Genomic DNA, 22,063 nt, shown 5'->3' with positions numbered 1-22,063 from the left:
TGGTAATTCTAACATGTGTTCATACCTAGTGATGATGGTAATTCTAACATGTGTTCATAGCTAGTAATGATGGTAATTCTAACATGTGTTCATAGCTAGTGATGATGGTAATTCTAACATATGTTCATACCTAGTGATGATGGTAATTCTAACATGTGTTCATAGCTAGTAATGATGGTAATTCTAACATGTGTTCATACCTAGTGATGATGGTAATTCTAACATGTGTTCATAGTTAGTGATGATGGTAATTCTAACATGTGTTCATAGCTAGTGATGATGGTAATTCTAACATGTGTTCATAGCTAGTGATGATGGTAATTCTAACATGTGTTCATAGCTAGTGATGATAGTAATTCTAACATGTGTTCATAGCTAGTAATGATGGTAATGCTAACATTTGTCATTTTTATTGAGCTTGTCATGTGATCCCTACCGCAGGCACGTTATAATATCCAGACGTCAGCTTGTACTCAGAATAGGAAAGGATGCTGTGCAGTCAGAACACCTGTTTTTTAGAAAAGGAACCTCGGCAATAGGCTATACAGGGTCCTACGTGCTGGTAGTGTGGTGACATCACTGAAAAGAAGTCTGGTGGATCAACGAACTGAGCAGTCACACGATCAGACAGGTTGGAAATAAACCTGTAGATTAGGATCACCCAAATGTGTGAACATGACAGTTTACAGATCAACGTCCTTATTAAACGTTGATGCAGCATACTTACATGCAAGGAGGGATTATTACCAACATGAGTGGTTTAGATAATCTGGATGATCTCAGCAATGAATTTGGTGAGACCAATGTTATCATAACTGATAGAACTGATGACCAACACTATATAAATACAACCTAGACAGGCACCTGCAGACATGTTGACATTAGAAAAGCACAGGTGTTCATTATCACATGAATGATGGCTATTGGTACTTTGTGGGTTATTTTGAGTTATTGTATTTGATCACATCTGTGTGGGGGGGTGTAGAGGGGAATCAGCTCTGAATGTCCTGCAGGAAAGGAGACCAGGTGTTATGGAATGAAGTTAAATTGTCCTTTAGGGTTGATGTGAGTTGTTCTAAGTTCTAAGGACCTCAAACAAAGTGTTTCAGAGGGTGAAAAGAGGAGCTGCAGCAAAGCCGGTACGAGAACATTAAAACCTTTTGAACATTAAAGCATGTAAACATGTTCTAGTAGAAACCTAAAATACAAGTATGAACCTGAGAATAAGCATCATACGTCCTCTTTAAAATGTAGCGTACTGTTGCTAGTTTCTCAAATTTACCGAGCCTAGCTTTACCGAGCCTAGCTTTACCGAGCCTAGCTTTACCGAGCCTAGCTTTAACTCACGTGATAACACAGATGGAGACGGGTCCCAGCGCCGGAGGTCCATGCCGAGCCCGGAGATCTGCAGCGGAACGCTATTGAACCTGTTGATGAGCCCACAAGGTTACTAACCTGGCTGATGGACAGAAAGAAGTAGAGACATCATACCAAACTATTCTGCTATGCAAATAATGCAGCATGAAGATGACAAAGTAGATGTCACATCATACACCAAAAGAAATGGTAGATGTCACATCATACACCAAAAGAAATGGAGAGAAACCTGTAGAAATGAAAGACTCACAGATCAACCAAACATCAACAGAATGAAGTAGTCTCAAATCGCTTTCAGTTACTATAAATGAAGTAAAAGAGGCAGCCAGGGTGGCAGCTCTGTACATATAGAATGTTCTAGCATTTTCCAGGCTGGATGACAGGCTGGGTCTGGGAGAAGCTTTCCATTTCACCCCCTAATTATTTTAACCACAAACATTACTGAGTCACCATGAGAGGAGGAAACTCCCTAACAGGATCTTCATCATCACATTCAGATCACAGCTCATCTGAGGTGAGCTCTCAGCCACATCGTCTGTAGTGTTGCTTTGGTCTTTCTTCATAATACGCCCCTGTATGGCACTTTTAAAGAGCACTCAGCAGGTGCTCCATGTTAATAAGCAAGTCATCACTCTCCTTCTCATATCACTGAACACACATCACACATGTAGTCTGTTGGGCTGATCTACTGAAGGTTTTGGATCTTTTTCCAGTCTGGTTCAGACTGTGTTCAAGTCAAGTCAAGCTTTATTTATATAGCATGTTTCAAAACAACCACAGTTGACCAAAGTGCTGAACATGTACATAATAAAAATGAATACAAAGCAAACACCAATATGAACAGAGCAAAAACAATAAGCATAATGTGCACATAACAGCAGTAAAAGAGCAGCAGAATGAAACCATTCTACGGTCTGAGCAGGTTTAATATGAAGAGGTGAGCTGTTCCACTGAGTAGGGGCAGCCACCGCAAAGGTTCGGTCGCCTCTGTTTTTCAGTCTAGTTCTGGGGACATCCAGGAGCTTCTGATGTTGACTGTTGACAGTCGAGAGAGAAAATCACACAGTATGTGGACTTTTATTATCCTCATCATGTACCTTCTGATTCAGGATTATATGAAGTCACGTTATGAAGCAGAAGAGGTCAAAAGCAGTTGATCAGATTTCAGGTCAGAGCCACAGCTCCGATGAAGTTTATCTCCTCCGGCTCTCTGTACAGTTTACAGCAGTGGGGGAAGAAGTATTCAGATCCTTTACTTAAAGGTCCCATAGTTTAAAAAGTGAGATTTGAATGTTTTTTATATTATAAAGTAGGTTTAAGTGATATATAAATACTGTGAAAGTATCAAAACACTCAATCCACAGGGAAATACACAAAGCCCGTATTCAGAAACTTTGCGTTTGAAACAAGCCGTTGATTTCACAGTTTCAGTTTTAAACGTAAACATTCTAAATGTGTCCCAGTTTATTTCCTGTTGCAGTGAATGTAAATAACATCAGCTGACAGGAAGTAAACATGGACCCAAGCTGTTTCCTAGCAACGCAATTCGGTTGAAATGCACTAAAACGGAGTGTTTCAGACAGAGCGTGAATACAGGTATATTCAGACAGACAGTATGAGGAAAATAAAGTGTTTTTTGAACATTAAAGCATGTAAACATGTTCTAGTAGAAACACAAAATACAAGCATGAACCTGAAAATGAGCACGATATATCCCCTTTAAGTACAAATACTAACAGCACACTGGAAATACTCCACTCTAAGTAATGTGTTAAGTTTATAAAAATAACTTTTTTTAATCATATTTGCTTCAACCTGCCTACCCCAGCTTTAATGTGTTTGTTGCATTTCACTGCTGTAGATGTTATTAACTCCTTTATATAGTGTTGCTTAGTTTAATACATCATATTCTATAAGATCATAAGTTATATTTGTAGCGTCGCTGTCCTGTGAGAACCAGGTATCTCTAAAATGTAAACTTTTCATGGTGTCGGTGAAACAGCCTGTCTTCAGCTTCGTGGCGATGCATTTTCCAGCTGATCCAAGAGGTTAGTTAGAGAGTTTATTCAGCTTCAGAAGTTGGAGGATTTTCTCAACACATAAAGAAACACTTTGTCTTTCAGTTTATAGCAAACATTCAACATCAGCTACGCCTGTCAAAGATAACGCCATAATAACGCATTAATGCTAATTTGTTTTAATGCATTAACACAACTTGCAATATTTAGGTTGTAGCTCAGTTTTAAAACTAGAGTGAAGATACTGGTATCATATATATACAGGTATATAGATACTGGTTTCATATATATATCGGTATATATGATACTGGTATCATATATATACAGGTATATAGATACTGGTTTCATATATATATAGGTATATATGATACTGGTATCATATATATATAGGTATATAGATACTGGTATATATATATATATAGGTATATAGATACTGGTATATATATATGTATATAGATACTGGTATATATATATAGGTATATATATATAGATACTGGTATATATATATAGGTGTATAGATGTTGATAAGAGTATTAAATACTAGACAAATCTCCTTTAAGGTACATTTAGAACAGATAAAATGTGATTAATTTGAGATTAATCACATTAAATATTTTAATCAATTGACAGCCCTGTCACTTTAAAATGTAGTCATAGTCCTGAGATCAAAAGTCCTTGTCTTAAGTTCATTTTTATACAATGGAAACTCTCATCTCAGTCATACACAACCATGTAGATTATAGTTATTAATAAATAAGCTGACAAGAACTTTTCTGAACATTTTAGCCTAATTTTTATCAAGATCTAACATGAGCATTTTAGTCTAACTTCAGACGGTTCCGTGAAGCAGCACCACTTGAAGATACAGTCATCACCTGAAACACTTCTCATAACTCTGAACTCATCCAGCCCATCTGTAATGGCCTGGTTCTGGGTCCAGGTTGAGCTTTGTATTGTTCTTTCAGTTATTTTGCAGGGTTTCTCTCAACATGACCACACAGACACAGTATAGGAAGTGTTATTGGCCCATTATCTCCTACCACAGCCCCGTTGATGTATTCTATCCTACACACCAACACTGACTAGCCTGCATAGCACAAAGAGAAAGAATGCAATATCCACTGAGAAAGAGGCAAAATCTGAAGTGCTCACAAATGCATTTTGTCTTATTTTTCATAACACTAACTTGATGATGTCTTGTAATAATGAACTAATGTTCTCTGTCCTCTACAGCAGCAGCAGCAGAAGAGTGTCAACAGACCAGGAGAGACTCAGACGCAACACACACTCTGCAGGTGAGCTTTTACTGAATATTAGAATGAATGCAATGAAAATATTCAAATGTCACGGCCAAAATGTTTCCTGGTGCTGTGAGGTTTTATTCCGTGGGGTATGACCGGAGACTGTTACACAGTTACAGTAGGAAACAGACACGTTCATATGCAGTATGAAACACTAGGGTGCTGTCTAATCATAGAAATATACTGGATCCATCCAGAGGTGAACAAAGCCGATACATCTGCATTATCCTTCCTAGCAGTTACAACTCCTTTAATCTGGCCAAAAGGGTTTTGAGCAACAACTGCCTCGACACATTTCCACAGCAGGGATAACATTACATTAGGTGTCAGTGGCTGAGGCCCCGTTCACACCTGGCATTAACATGTTTTATTTGGTGATCCGATCAGAAGGTGTAATATCCTACATGTAGGTTTACATTTTATGAACGTGAAAATTAGGGCTGTCAAAGTTAACGTGATAATAACACGCTAAGGCAAATTAGTTTTAACGCCACCAATTCCTTTAACGCATTAACGTGCGATATTTAGGTTTTAGCGGCTCAATTTTAAAGCTGTGATGAAGATACTGGTATCCTACTAAACTACAAAACCTGATGAATCCATCGGTACCAACCATATCATACTAGCTTGTCATGAAGGAGGTTAAATAATGCTCCAAAGTTATGCTAAATTTTGGCGAGGAAAAACTGTCATGGCCATCTTCAAAGGGGTCCCTTGACCTCTGACCTCCAGATCAGTGAATGTAAATGGGTTCTATGAGTACCTGCGAGTCTCCCCTTTACAGACATGCCCACTTTATGATAATCACATGCAGTTTGGGGCAAGTCATAGTCAAGTTAGCACACTGACACACTGACAGCTGTTGTTGCCTGTTGGGCTGCAGTTTGCCATGTTATGATTGGAGCATATTGTTTTATGCTAAATGCAGTACCTGTGAGGGTTTCTGGATCAATATCTGTCATTGATCAGTGTTGTTAATTGATTTACAATAATAAATATATACATACATTTGCATAAAGCAGCATATTTGCCCACTCCCATGTTGATAAGAGTATTAAATACTAGACAAATCTCCTTTAAGGTACATTTAGAACAGATAAAACATGTGCGATTCATTTGCGATTAGCTAATCATGCAATTTATCGCGATTAAATATTATATTATATATAATAATAATATCAATTGACAGCACTACTAAAAATATAAGGTTATTGTCGGAGTGGGAGCTGAGAGAGGAGTTAAAGCCCTGCCTGCTTCCTCACCTACACACACCTGACCAGTCACTGATTGTTGCATTGTCTGTCAAACGCTGTTAGACAATCTGACAAGCACTTCCTTTGGAGCACACTGAGGCCTTAACTCATTAGTTTTTTTGGAGAAGAAAACTTTTGGCACAATTAAGATATCATTCACAGAGCAGACAAGGCACGTAACAAAAATGGATTCACCTATGTATTGTGATTTTTTTTAACGATTTTGAAATAGACGTTTTAATAACAGAATCAATATATTTGCTCCATCTGAGTCTACGTGGAGGTAGAAGGAAGTTACCGCTTTTATTGTGGTAGTCTGAGTAACGTGACGTCATATCGGTTCCGTATCCGTCAACCAAAACAAACAACGTTTTATACAAAAGTAAAAAACATTTTTACTGGATTCTTTTAGATATTTTCCAAAGTAAAAGTCCCTAGAAGTGGATGATTCAACTTGTTCCCATGGTCTAGTGTTAAAAAAAAGTTAACAAAAAATCAATACAAATCGTAATATCGAATCACAATACTTGTAGAATCGCAATACATATCGAATCGGCACCCAAATATCGTGATAGTATTGAATCAGGAGATAGATGTATAATACAAGCTGTGGGAATTGACCTGAAGATTCCACTGATACATCTCCAGATAAGAACACCAACTCAGTGCCAAACTCACAGCTCCCATGATTCTGCCTGCACACTCCTTTCTTCAGATGATATGAACATGAGTTAGCTGCTCTCACATCCTCACTGCTCTCCAAGTCTTTTGAGGTTAGACCAGGCCAGGCCAGGCCAGGCCAGGCCAGGCCAGACCAGGCCAGACCAGGCCAGACCAGGCCAGACCAGGCCAAGGTCACCCCTGAAACCATATCAATCATTTCTCCAGTATCTCCTAATGACGCAGTAGTTGGTCTCCTGGAGCAGCAGGTCACAGTAGGAGATATGGGAACTTTAAGGCCTGGGCCCTACTGTAAGTGTGTATGTGAGTGAGTGAGTGAGTGAGTGAGTGAGTGAGTGTGTGAGTGTGTGTGTGTGTGTGTGTGTGTGTGTGTGTGTGTGTGTGTGTGTGTGTGTGTGTGTGGGGGGGGGGGGGGGGGGGGGGGGGGGGGGTCAGGATTACCTCAGCTTGTTTTGGTTGGGTTGCACGATGTAAGGTCAGAGACAGAGCGGGGAGGAAGGAATGGGGAGGGATAAATCCACAGGAAACTGCAGTAGGAGATGACAGAAGCAAAGTTAGACACTACTTTATTCTCTATAGGTAAATGTCACAGAGCCAAGAGCTACATCAACTTAAAGAACAAGTACAGACATCTCTACAGTGTAGTAGAAACTAAGTCATTGCACAAAAAAACAAACTGATAACTTTACTGCAGTGTAGACGAGATAACGTCAAATATTCTAATGTTTAAAGGCTCAAACAACCATGTGCTGATTCCCTTGATGATTGACTGTATTTAAGGTGTAATTATTCTGTATCTGCCCATCATTAGAAGCCTAACATTGGAACTTTGATTTAAGGTGCATGTAATCTAATAATACAACTTTGAATTGAAAGCAATCTAACCAGGGTTGATGATGGTTCCAAAAATCAAATCAAATAAATAAATACAACTAAAAGTTTGTACACTAAAACAGAACAAATCTAAATGTAGTTTGAGGTACTGTGGGCAAATGACATAAACTCAATTATAATATTCTGACTGTTAGAACTGGTGCCAGCGGCCATCTTGGATTCGGCCCTCTGGCAAAACATCCCGTGATTTTTTGGAGGGACCTGGGGGCTCATGTTTTTTAATAAAATTTCATTAGAAGTCAAATCAATCATCAAAACATCTTAGCCAGAGAATGGTCACGAACTACTAGTTCTGTTTTAGTGTACAAACTTTTATACATGAATTATTGATTTTGATCATGTATCAGTAGAGGTAACACTTCATGAAACTTTTATTATGGTAATTATGCCAACAGATCGGATGTCATGATTATTATATAAACACTCCCCTCATTATTAATCTAAGAAAGCAATTTGTAAGGGTAGCAAAATTCCAGGAATATTCAAGATGGAAACTTTCCATGGGAATTAACGGGAAATAACAGGAATAAAATGGAAATATAGGGGTGATCTGCTCCGGCTGTATTTACCATATCATATGCAGATAGAAACTGACCTTTTACCATATCATAAGCAGACATAATCCATTCATTTGCCAAATAGATCTGCTCCGGCTGTATTTACCATATCATATGCAGATAGAAACTGACCTTTTACCATATCATAAGCAGACATAATCCATTCATTTGCCAAATAAATCCATTAATTTGTCAAATATGTTTCACAGTGTGAAACGTGCCATATGTTGAGTTAGCCAGCTAGCATGTTATAGTGTGATGTCATAGTGTGAAGTCATAGTGTGATGTCACAGTGTGAAGTCATAGTGTGATGTTATAGTGTGATGTCATAGTGTGATGTCATAGTGTGAAGTCATATTTTGATTTTGTTGTGTGATGTCATAGTGTGAAGTCATAGTGTGATGTCGTAGTGTGATGCAATAGTGTGAAGTCATAGTGTGATGTCGTAGTGTGATGTCGTAGTGTGAAGTCGTAGTGTGATGTCATAGTGTGAAGTCGTAGTGTGATGTCGTAGTGTGAAGTCATAGTGTGATGTTATAGTGTGATGTCATAGTGTGATGTCATAGTGTGAAGTCATATTTTGATTTTGTTGTGTGATGTCATAGTGTGAAGTCATAGTGTGATGTCGTAGTGTGATGTCATAGTGTGAAGTCGTAGTGTGATGTCGTAGTGTGATGTCGTAGTGTGAAGTCGTAGTGTGATGTCATAGTGTGAAGTCGTAGTGTGATGTCGTAGTGTGATGTCGTAGTGTGAAGTCGTAGTGTGAAGTCGTAGTGTGATGTCGTAGTGTGAAGTCGTAGTGTGTAGTGTGAAGTCGTAGTGTGATGTCGTAGTGTGAAGTCGTAGTGTGAAGTCGTAGTGTGATGTCGTAGTGTGAAGTCGTAGTGTGATGTCGTAGTGTGAAGTCGTAGTGTGATGTCGTAGTGTGAAGTCGTAGTGTGATGTCATAGTATGATGTCATAGTGTGAAGTGGTAGTTGTTTCCCGGGCAGTAAACTCACCAAGATAGTGACCTGCCCCTCTGTGTCTGAGGTTGTGAGTTCGAGACCCGACCGAAGCAGAACAAACATGCTAATACCTTAAAGGATTAATGATGATGGACCATCCTGTACCTCTCATTTGTCTTCCTCCTCTTCCTTTTTTCATCTTCCTCCTCTTCTTCCTCCTTCTTCCTCCTCAAAATGCCTGCCGACCCACAGCCGTGAGTATGTGGGAGGTCAGAGGTGTGAGTGTTGGTCCTCTGCTGCTTCCTTGTGGTCAGAGCAAGTATAACTGCTTCCACTCTCTCTCTCCGTCTGTCTGTCTCTCTCTTGCTCTCTCTCTCTCTCTCTCTCTCTCCGTCTGTCTGTCTCTCTCTCGCTCTCTCTCTCTGTCTGTCTGTCTCTCTCACACTCTCTCTCTCTCTGTCTGTCTGTCTCTCTCTCTCTCTCTCTTTCTCTCTGTCTGTCTGCATGTCTCTATCTCTCTCTGTCTGTCTGTCTGTCTGTCTGTATGTCTCTCTCTCTCTCTCCGTCTCTCTCTGTCTGTATGTATGTATGTCTCTCTTCTCTCTCTCCATCTGTCTCTTCTCTCTCCGTCTGTCTCTTCTCTCTCCGTCTGTCTCTTCTCTCTCCGTCTGTCTCCTCTCTTTCCGTCTGTCTCTCTCTCTCTCTGCGTCACAGCTGGATGGTGTACAGTACAGCTGTTACCATGGTTATAGCTGTGTTTGTGTGCTGCTGATTAGTTACAGATGAAGCTGAATGTTTCCACTTGTTGGCTGTAAGTTAGTGCTCTGTCACACACACACACACACACACACACACACACACACACACACACACACACACACACACACACTGAATATAGGACAGGTTTACTGTGAGGGGTATTGGCTGTTGTCATGTTGCTTACAAACCACCATTTCCTGATTATGATTATTATTAAAGAGAAAACAAAGAGTGAATGCACGACCAGCTGTAGAGCTCCATCAGCTTCACCTGCAGCAGCAGCAGCAGTCAGAACAGTTCACAACAGCAGGTGTAGTTAGAAGAAAAGTGAAAACAGTTAAATTAATGATAATAATAATAAATAAGTAATAAGATCTTCTCGCCTGTCTTTTGTCTGTTCGTCTGCTCTTCAGTTTCTTCTGAACAGAGTAGAAATGTAAAAGCCATCACTGGTCTGTACTGCTACAGTACAGACGGATAGTTAAGGTTAGGAGTTGACCTCAGATAGTTAAGGTTAGGAGTTGACCTCAGATAGTCCATAACGTTACTCTCTCCAGAGTTAACCCCGTCACTGAGTCCATAACGTTACTCTCTCCAGAGTTAACCCCCATCACTGAGTCCATAACGTTACTCTCTCCAGAGTTAACCCCGTCACTGAGTCCATAACGTTACTCTCCCCAGAGTTAACCCCCGTCACTGAGTCCATAACGTTACTCTCGCCAGAGTTAACCCCCGTCACTGAGTCCATAACGTTACTCTCTCCAGAGTTAACCCCCGTCACGCCACTCAGCAGCAGGAAACAGGACACGATAAACCTCTGTTGGTCTGGAGGAGCTGCAGCATTTATTTCTGCACAAACTGCAACTTCCACTGAACTTTCACTGATTCTAAAAGCTAAACTCTTCTGCTTCACTAGCTCGCTCGTTTTCTCACACTCTTGCCGGCGCTCTCTCTCTCTTGCTTCACCATTCACTTCCCACGTACACACACTCACTCCCACAACACTAGTTTTCCTCCGACGTCGGTCACATTCTTGTTTTGCAAGACGTGCAAGGTGGTTGTTTGTTGGTGTAAACAGACTCCATTTCTAACCAAACGTTAGCTACGGCGAAGGCACTCGCGTGCACGCATGACGTCACAACCGTTGGATTTTCCCAGAAAAACAGGCCGGGGTTCTTCACATTAAAAGCAGTCTACAGGCTGATAGAGGAAACCCAGAGAGTCATTTTTTCGGTTAGGTTACAACCTGTTCACACATTGGCAACAAAGAAGGATTTCTACGTGTAAAACATACAGTCCCTTTAAGTAAAGGTAGTGAGAACTGTGCAGCCGAGCTTTAAAGCCAATATGCAGGCTCTTCTGAACTGTCTGCTGGTCGCAGCACCACCAGCATCAGTCTGTGATAGAAAAGAACAAAACACTTCCTTGTTTACATAAAAACATCACGTGTTAACTTCACATTTCTAATTGTTCCAACAATGTGAACAGAAGAGGAAGCGGACTGCGGCACAGAGGAACAAGAGGGTTGACTTTGCTTTGATCGTGCATATGGGTGTAACAGGAGATTGTAATTGAAGCATATGTAATTACCATAGCACTGAAGAACATCATAAACACAGCAGCAGAGTAACGCTCCATCTCATCCAGCAGCAGACTTCACTTCACTTCATTTTTTCTCCTCTGTTCCAGCAGATGAAAAGTCAAAGTGCAGAGGCACTTATCAGATAGAGCTCCATTGTTCCCGGGCTGTGAGGGAGCAGAAGCGAGAGGGAGCGAATGGATGAGAGGGAGTTTGTTTCAAAGTGAAGGACAGATGTGATGGGTGTTGTGTGTGTGTGTGTGTGAGAGAGAGAGAGAGAGAGAGAGAGGGAGAGAGAGAGGAATGGAGGGCCTGAAGGAAAAAAGGAAGAGAGAGTGGGAAGGAGGGATGGAGGGAGGGGCCACTGTTCTGAACAGATGTGGGCAGAGAGGCTCATTTTCCAACCCAAAGTGCAGCGAGAAGGAGCAGACTGGATTACACATCAGACTGTGGACATGCAGGACTTCTTTTTGTTTTAACGTTAGGACCAACACTTGGGTTTTCATCTCGGTTTGGTTTGGAATATGTGACACCAGTGAATTTGAGCGTTGATTCGACACATTTCTCTTCTTCTGTAGTTAATTAGTGGTACAAAACTGTTTAGTTACGGTTGATTTTTTCTCTCTTATGGTGTCAAGAAAATCAGCAGCCTGCCACTGTGGAAACTGTTAGTTGGATCTTTTTTTTTTTCCCTGGGAACTCCACCCTCGGCCGTTCTTATACGTGCGTTATTTGTTTTTCTGACTGGGTTGCAGTCGAGTGAGAGAGGAGAGAGAAAGGTGTCATATTTAAGGATTTAAGCAGCGAAATGGTTCATACACAACTTGTGTATTAACACATCGATCCTCAGCGACGGCGTGAAACCGCCAGCATGTATGAGAGACACAGGCGGAGGTACAGCTTCTGTGCAAAAGGAGAGAGGACTGTGGATGTGGTGCTGATTAAGGTAGGAGGGTGTGTGTGTGTGTGTGTGTGTGTGAGTGTGAGTGTGAGTGACTACGCAAACAATATTTAGAGGAATACATGTAGGAATATTTGTACAAACCTGGGCTAGTACTGATATTTTGAAAGTGTCGTTTTTTTATTTCGCTGTTTTAGCCCGCTCCTCTTGGACTTTGGAATGGATTGGATTTTAAAGAAGTCATGCTAACAGTAATTTTATCTGCAGTCTCACAGGTCAGATTTGATGGCGATGTCTTGCAGGAGTTTGGCATATTTTAAATGTGTGCATTCTGTAACCAATGTGGAGGCATCCATTAACCCTTTGGGCCCTTTGTTCCGTTTTCATTCCCTTTTATATACAGGCTTTTAGCAGAGTCACTCCATGTCCTGGCTGGGCATGCATACATTGCTAATTTCAGAACAAGTTAGGCTACTCAGAAATGTCAGTCAATATGTCAGTGGTACTGTACTGTAGAAGTTCTAGAACAGTTTCTGTTAGGGCTGTCAAAGTTAACGCGAATAACACGTTAATGCAAATTTGTTTTAACGCCACTAATTTCTTTAACGCATTAACGCAATCGATCTTTCAGAGGTTGTAGCGGTTCAGTTTTAAAGCTAGAGTGAAGATCCTGGTATCATAATAAACTACAAATCCTGATGATTCCATCGGTACAACCATGTCATACTAGCCTGTGAAGGAGGCTAAATAACGCTCCAAACTTACACAAAATTTTAGTGAGGAAAAACTGTCATGTCCATTTTCAAAGGGGTCCCTTGACCTCTGACCTCCAGATCAGTGAATGTAAATGGGTTCTATGGGTACCCACGAGTCTCCCCTTTACAGACATGCCCACTTTATGATAATCACATGCAGTTTGGGTCAAGTCATAGTCAAGTCAGCGCACTGACACACTGACAGCTGTTGTTGCCTGTTGGGCTGCAGTTTGACATGTTATGATTGGAGCATATTGTTTTATGCTAAATGCAGTACCTGTGAGGGTTTCTGGACAATATCTGTCATTGTTTTGTGTTGTTAATTGATTCCCAATAATAAATATATACATACATTTGCATAAAGCAGCATATTTGCCCGCCTCTGTCCGTATAACATCTATGTCTGGATATCTCTTACTGCATATCATCTCATTAAAGTGATAGTTTGGGAGATTTAAAGTGGGGTTGTATGAGGTACTTATCCATAGCAGGTTAGTTACAGTAGGTAACGGTTGGCGTGCCTCCAGCATCAAGAAACAGACAGGAGTACCAGCGCCAGAGCAAAGCAATACGGTGCTGTGGACAGGGACGGCAGAAAAACTTATTTTAGCCACCTAAAAGAAAGGCTCACCTAAAAAATTGATATCCATTTAAGTGTGCGCTATTTTTAGAATGTTTTCCGACGGCGAACTGAACTGAAAGTGGAATCTATCTATACTGCTGGCTTTGGAGAAAGCACAGATAAGTTTCACTTTCAATTCAGTTCCCGTCAGAAAGAGCTGTCTGACGGCAAGATAAAGCAGTGAAACTCAAACTTAAAGTCCTGCATTATTCAACCGGTTCATAAATGACCTTGCAGAGCAGTTGGACCGTTGAGCAGCTCTGGGCCTCACACTCTTAGACACAGAGATTAGATATCTCCTTTATGCAGATGACATTATTCTGTTGTCCCCAACCAGAGATGGTCTTCAACATAACCTGACCATCCTGGAACAATACTGTCATAACTGGGCCTTGGAGGTCAAGAAAACACAAATCATGATCTCTCAAAAAAGACAAAAAACAGATGTCTTGAAAACAAATACCATTTTACTTTGAATAGCACACAAATTAAACACACACAAAATGATACTCACTACGACTGTGTATTGGCAAAAATCCGGCGATAGGATACGTATCACAATACAGAGGTTACGATTCATTATATAGTGATACTGTAAGTAAGGCGATGTATTGCAATTTTTGTAATCAAATTTTTGGAAAACTATCATAAAATAAAGAACACGCCACCACAGGTATTAAAATCTGAGCAAAAAGTTTACTTTACTTATGCAATCAGAACAGTGGGATCTTCATTTGCAGTTATCACAGTCCCTGTAACATCTAGCATCATAGTTCTACTTTGAGAGGACATGTCTCTCTGCCAATGAAATAAAGTATTGACTGAGTTCATCTTTGCATTTAAACTATTAATTAAAAATCAATACAGTGTTTTTTAGAATCGATACAGCATCAAAAAACATTATATCGCGATATTCAATTTTTTCCATATTTTCTTAAACCCCTAATACACACAAGGCAATGTATGCATTAAAACCAAGTTATTCAACGTTAACATTCCAACTAGAATCTGGACAAAAATATTTGATGATGTAACTTTTCCAATAGCTTAATATGGAAGTGAGATCTGGGGGCCACTCAGTAGATTGGAGCACGTCTCATAGGACAGACACCTAATAGAGACCCTGCACACTGAATTCTGTCGAAGAACTCTAAACGTCCAAAGGAAAACACCAAATAACACCTGCCGAGCTGAACTGGGACGTTTCCCATTGCTATTAAACATACAAAAACGGGCAATAACATTTTGGACACATCTAAATCTAAGTCCAAAAGACACACTCCCATTCAGAGCACTAAAAACTGAGAGCTGGACCCTGACAACAGTCCCCATCAGTCAGCTGATGATGACGCTAACCAACCAGGCTCCCATCAGCACAAAACAACACAATAGAATAAAAGTAATTATAACTTTTTCAAAAGATCTATATTTAGAACATTGAAGAAATGAAAAAAAGCCGAAAGTACAGTAAAGTGTTATTTGAATCACAGGTCAGATTTAATGGCGATGTCCTGTAGGAGTTTGGCATATTTTAAATGTGTGCATTCTGTAACCAATATGGAGGCATCCATTAACCCTTTGGGCCCTTTGTTCAGTTTTCATTCCCTTCCTTTCATTTCCATGTAGGCTACTCAGAAATGTCAGTCCACATGTCAGTGCTACTGTACTGTAGAAGTTCTAGAACATGTAACTGTATAAACTGTATGTTCACAGGTTTTTAACACACCATAGATATCTGTGTATGAATGGATAGAGGAGACTGTTGGTGGGACTTTCTGAGCCTTAGCACTGTCAAAAATGTACTACAAAACAAACACAGAAATGTCTTTTCACCCCCGATATTTTTATTCTCTCTATTTTTGGAGAAACATTTTCTTCATCATGCTTTGGGTGATGCAAACAGGAAGTACATTGTGGAGACGGTGGGTGCTTTTTCCACTTGGCTAACGTGGTCCCTCACTTCCCTCACTTGCATCTCTTCCACCCGTCTCACATCCTCCCAGATAGAGGTGTGAGAAAGAGATGTGTATTTACCAAACGGGACAGGCGTGCTCACTACAGTGTCAGTTAGAGACGGTGACTACAGTACATATGATGCACAGTACGTCTATACTTTTAAGAATTTTTTTTTTTTTTTAAGTTAAAGTTCAATACAAGTGAGCAACATGAAAACAAACAAGTGCATTAATCGATATTATTACACGGCTGTGTTGAATACTCGATTCTGATTGGTCAATCACAGCGTACTGTGGTCTGTAATTTTTCTATAACAGACCGTTGCTATGTATAGCAGACTGTTGCTATGTATAACAGACCGTTGCTATGTATAACAGACCGTTGCTATGTATAACAGACCGTTGCTATGTATAACAGACCGTTGCTATGTATAACAGACTGTGCTATATATAACAGACCGTTGCTATGTATAACAGACCGTTGCTATGTATAGCAGACTGTTGCTATGTATAACAGACCGTTGCTATGTATAACAGACTGTGCTATGTATAACAGACCGTTGCTATGGGCTCAGCTCTGATGTCAGACTCTGGCGGACCGTTTTTGTGTCAAAATATTGATTTCTTCAGTAAGTAGCCGTGTAATAAGCGGGATAATGTAGAGCTAGCGGGTCATTGTTGTGAAAGAATCCCCTTCAGGGCGATGAGAGACCCCTGTAGCATTGCCCTGTTGGGGATTCTTTCACAACAATGACCGCTGTACATTATCCCTTACTTAGTACTGATGCTGTTCACGATGTCTGTGTGTTCAGATTTGTTCAAGAAGACTTTGAGAAGAAGGGGATGTTGTTTATCTCACTGGGGGAAACAGATTGCTTGAGTCATTGACTATGTTTCTATGCACAAAATATTCCTTATTCCAAAAAAAAACATTATTACTACATAGCTGTTTACATGACCAATGAAAATTAATATCCCACTAATATTCCCGTTTACATGCAGCCGTGCGTACTGTGATTACCTCTGAGTTTCCCACCATTGGCGGACTTGTTGGACCATGTGAACTCAGCCTCCCTCTTTCTTCCCTTCAACCACCTTCTTGAAAATGTCGGCATTGCGATATTTGCACATATCCAAAAACCTGTTGATATCAAACAGGTCTTTGATAATAATTAAAGTACAGTGGTTAATTCTTGAAATGGCGGAAAGAAAAGTTGTTGTAGGTATCTATGGAAACAAGCCCCTTCTCCTCTCTGGCGCCTTTAGCGCGAGTGGCCTAGTGTTTGGTGTGAACGCAACATAAGAGATACACAGACAGAAATATACAGACAGATACATGTATATACATATGGAGATATACAGACAGATACATGTATATACATATGGAGATATACATATAGAGATATACAGACAGAAATATACAGACAGATACATGTATATACATATGGAGATATACAGACAGATACATGTATTTACATATGGAGATATACATATGGAGATATACAGACAGAAATATACAGATGGATACATGTAAATACATATGGAGATATACAGATATCCATATGGAGGTATACAGACAGAGATATACAGTACATATTGAGATATACATATGGAGGTATACAGATAGATATATACATATGGAGATATCCATATGGAGGTATACAGACAGAGATATACAGACAGAGATATACAGCAGGCCTCACCAAATGCAGCAGTGTAGAGCTGATGAGTGGTGTTGTCTTCCCACGCCGCTCACATCCTCTCTTCATCTAGAACATTTCATCATGCTGTTTATTCCTGCTCTCTGAACACCACGGCCCACATGTTATTTGAGGTCTCTCATGTCTGACTTTGAGGGTTTGGACAGCCTCTCATTGTACGTGTCATACTGAGGCACACCTACAGTACATACAGTACATAATGACTGAGTCTGAACTGGGAGAAGCTCATGACTCTTTCATACCTTTGCCTTGTAGTTCTCTCAGATTTACATGATTTGTTAAAGCTAAGCTCATTATACAGGATAGGTTCAGATATTTTATAGTATACAATACAACACTCACTTGGCACATGTACTGTATGTTGAGTTATTGTCAACTTGATGTAATCATTCATCCTGTCCATACTGGCCATGAAGTGATCTCTTCCTAAAAAGACAGCAGCACTATAAGAGATGAAACACTGTAGGGACAAACTCCACAGTCCTTGTTCTGTGCAAAAATACATTCTTAAGTTGAAGTTCATATTCATTCATTCATTCATACCTACAGCAGAGGGTTACGTCCTGGTCGTCATTTTGTTGACCAAACTTTGACAATAAATCTACACACAACTACCAGAATGAAGATACCCATTTGATTGGATCTAACTCACATTAACTTCAGCTGAACTTTGAAATGAAAGCTATTCTTTAAAACATCTGGCAGTTGATATTCTATGTCAGCTAATCTCATGCAGACTCAAACCAACAATGTGTGCATCTCTCAATATTCTCTGACGACTCTCAGCTCCAAGCATCGGTTCGTACTGAAGATGTAGATCTTTAAAAACATCTCACACATATATAGTTTAATTATCCTGAAACAGCTGCTCACTGTAGTTTTTATCAAACAGGAGGAAATAGTGCATTTGTTGGGGACTATTGCAGATGAATCCACATCAGAATCAGGTTTAGGTTTATTTCACCAGGTATACATACATGGAATTTGAGTCTGGTTTTATGCAGCTCTCTCAATGTACTGACACAGAATAGAAATACCAGAATAAAAGAATACAATAATATAAATAAAATAAGAATACAATATCTATATATAAGTCAAGTGTTCAGAAGTTGTAAGAATACAAATAGTGCAAAGAAAATAAATAATGGATGATATACATGGACTGGATGATTACGTACAGTGTGTACATGTGGAGATGTCTATATACTGTGTGTACACTGAGTAGGATTTATATTTACAGTGACAGATATGTACATATTACAAAAAATGTGCACCAAAGGCTGTAAATTATAATCTTAAAATGTGCATTAAAGACTAAGCCCAACCAAGTCAATCTTTTCCTAAACCTAACTAAGTAGTTTTGTTGCCTAAACCTAAGGAAGTGTTTCCTGTGAAGACGAAAGTGTATTTTTGAAAAGACTGTATGCATGTAACGAACGAAAATTGACACATGTTGCTGGACATTCATTGGAAAACGAATGAAAAAGGAGGAATAACTTGTGTAACATATCAAACTAACAGTTTGTTTTATTAGCATTAACAACGGGGTTTATATCAAATGAAAACAAATAAATAATATAAAAATGTAGATTAACACCAGATTTTTTATACAGTTTGAAAATGTTCCCTGCATAACATAATTTACATCATTTGATGTCAGTCCCTCAGAGTGACAGAATGAGGTTGTAGTTCTAGATCTTTTGTAGAAAATGTACGAATCATGGAGGGAGACATCCACTGAGAAAGACACATACGGTAGATGCTTAGATAGAATCCAGTGCAGCCTGAGTACTTGTTGGCACATCTTTTATTGACAGAAAACTCTGACTCTCTTGTTCAGTCTGCTCTGTTCACCCATAAGTAAAACTCACAGCTAAGAGCATCCTGGGAAATGCTGGGACAAGCAAGTGTTGCTACAATGAGAAAATGAAATGATTGCGTAACAGGTCCTGGATTACCCTGAAGGTCAGTGTGAAAGAAGCCACGATGCAGGTTTTGTATTACAGTCAGCAGTGCTGGATGCTTCCATTCAGTGTGGACATGGGGGGGGTCTCCACATACAAGAAGGAATTAAAGCTGCAAGCAGCGATGAACGGGCCCTCGCCCCTTGTGCATGTCGGTGGTACTGGCGGTACGCCGGTTGACGTGGATGTGCAGTTCCGTGACCATCTGAGACTGCGCTCATGAGTTAGATGGTATTCCTTGCTTGGCGCTTTCCAGCGCCAAGCAATGACATATTGCAATGACATATTGCAAATTGTAAATTGTACCACTTCCTGTGTCCACTATGTGGCGCTAGAGAACACGCACACTAATTACACGCTATGTTGCGGTATAACAGGCATAGATCCCCCCATGTAACCGGTAGCGTTGATCGGTTCAAATGTTTAATGTCGGTTAACGGTTAAACGGTTAATTATTAACATCCCTAGTCGTCGTATTTTCTCAGTTTAGCTAGTTTGGTCTTTGGGTCACTTGGCGATATGGACTGACTCAAATATTTCTCTTTGCTCGCCAGTTAGGTAGCTAGCTGGCTAATAAGCTAAGCTAAGCAGCAGGAACGGTTTGTTGCGCCCTGAGTGAAGTGACTGATTCATGGCAGGTTGACGTGAGGTGTCCAACCATATCAGAGTTTCTATTGGCCCAAAGCTAACGTGGGTGGGAGTAATGGACACAATGTTCTTGTTTTATTGGCGCAATATGTTTACATCTGTAGATATGTACTATTTAATGATACTGGACCTCCTGACAGAGTTGTTGTGACCTGACGGTGTTGGAGGTTTGCTGGTTCATACAAACAGCCGTAAAGGTGTGATCACACAGGACAATGGCAACAGTGAAATTCATTTGTACATCTTCAGGAAATATGTGGTTGTAGGAGCTTGGTTACTCGCTGTAGTGAACTACTCGCTGTAGTGAACTACTCGCTGTAGTAGCAGTGGAGCTAACCGCTAACATGCTAGTCAGTCATTATAGCTTTCCCAGCTTCTCTCTGTTTTCTCTGCACTGTGCTGTAAAAATGATCCACTGACCACATAGTGCCAATATGCCATATCTTGTTGTGTATTGTAGAGCAGCAGTAGCATACTTGCCAACCTTGACACCTCAAAGATTGGGAGGAATTCGCAACCAAAGTGGGGGGTCTGGGGTCTGGTGACTTTTTAAGAATGAAAGTAGCAAAATAATAAGTACACACAGGCCTAAATACTTTAAATTTGACTGTTAATTGGCAGTAGGCAGAATATCTTTGTCGTCATTGGGCTAAAATCCCATAATAACCTTTCAGCGTATTGTAATTCAAGTGTTCCGAGAGAAAACTAGACTTCTGCTCCTCCTCATGGCTCTGTTTTCAGGCTTTAGAACATCTAGCCTGTGACGGGAGACTTTGACCAATCACAGGTCATTTCAGAGAGAGAGCGTTCCTATTGGCTGTTCATTCAACGGAGGCAGCTGTCAATCACTCACTAACTCCGATCTAACGGTCAAACTAGGCAGCACTGATCAAATATGAATCAATATTCTGTTACTGTAGTGCCTATTTCTCTCCTCACATGTTCTCAGAATCATCTTGTAGTGCACGGTTTAGCTGTAAAATGAAGAAGTTTGTGACTTGGCCGCCATTGTAAAATCTGTTGAAGGAATGGCGAGTACGAGAATAGGAACGCTCTCTCAATGAAATGACCTGTGATTAGTCAAAGTCTCCCGTCACAGGCTAGATGTTCTAAAGCCTGAAAACAGAGCCATGAGGAGGAGCAGAAGTCTAGTTTTCTCTCAGAACACTTGAATTACAATATGCTGAAAGGTTATTATGGGATTTTTGCCCAATGATGCCAAAAATATACTGACTACTGCAGCTTTAACAGTTGGCCTTATCAGACATTGGGTTTTGCAGTTTGCTGCTGTCTTTTTAATTTATATGTTGCTAGGCAACCACCAAATAAGTGCTAACGTTATCTTATTACAAACCATGAACTATACGTGACCCTAATAGTTAATAATTTTGATTACATTTTTAGTTTAAATGAATGAAAACAACTTACCCGAAATCTCAAGTACCGCATTAATTAGCCTCCTGCTGTTTTCTTCTAAAGTCATATACTGTAGCTCCAGGTATTTAGCGAAAGTCACCAAAATGAGATGATGTCGCTTTTCAGCTCTGAGTTGAATTTTTTCCAAGTCAAGGTGTTCAGGGTGCTGAGGCGTACAGAGCGGATAGATGTGAGGCGCTCAGCAACGCCAAAGCAATTACAAAAAGCCAAAATACAAATCGTATTTTATTATTTTTTTATTCAAATATATGGTTAAAATATGATTTTGTTGGCAGATAAACATATAGATTATGTACGAGGAGTATAAATGGCAAACTAATGTCAGGGTTTTTTGAGAGTTGAGTACGTCTTCACACAGACATCCAACACGTGCAGCTACCGAGCTGCGCCCTGAGTGAAGTGACTGATTCATGACAGGTGGACGTGAGGTGTCCAACCATATCAGAGTTTCTATTGGCCCAAAGCTAACGTGGGTTGGAGTAATGGACACAATGTTCTTGTTTTATTGGCGCAATATGTCCATTGATGACTGCTGCCTGTTGTTTCCTACGTGTTGGAGAGTCACTCTTTTGTACAGATCTGTTGTTTCTGCAGGATGTTGATAATAGACAGAGCAGGCAGCATGGAGCCAGGACAACAGATCCATTGAGACGAGTGAACGAGGGGACAAAGGACTCATTGGCTTCAGGGATTAA

At 40.2% G+C, this 22,063-nt stretch overlaps 1 protein-coding gene across 13 annotated transcripts in view; it reads left to right on the top strand.

Annotated features, from left to right (window-relative positions):
* Positions 1 to 22,063, top strand: part of LOC141766908 (uncharacterized) — a 155,341-nt gene that overhangs the window by 71,516 nt on the left and 61,762 nt on the right. For all 13 annotated transcript variants that reach the window (XM_074634091.1, XM_074634090.1, XM_074634088.1 and 10 more), the window contains exon 11: positions 4,629 to 4,690. In XM_074634091.1, coding sequence (XP_074490192.1) covers positions 4,629 to 4,690 — 62 coding nt within the window. The remainder of the gene's footprint in view (positions 1 to 4,628; positions 4,691 to 22,063) is intronic.

The sequence above is a fragment of the Sebastes fasciatus genome, chromosome 4 (genome assembly GCF_043250625.1).
Source record: "Sebastes fasciatus isolate fSebFas1 chromosome 4, fSebFas1.pri, whole genome shotgun sequence".
Lineage (NCBI taxonomy): Eukaryota > Metazoa > Chordata > Actinopteri > Perciformes > Sebastidae > Sebastes > Sebastes fasciatus.
Note: the sequence above shows the minus strand (reverse complement) of the source record. Positions and strands in the feature narration are given on the sequence as shown.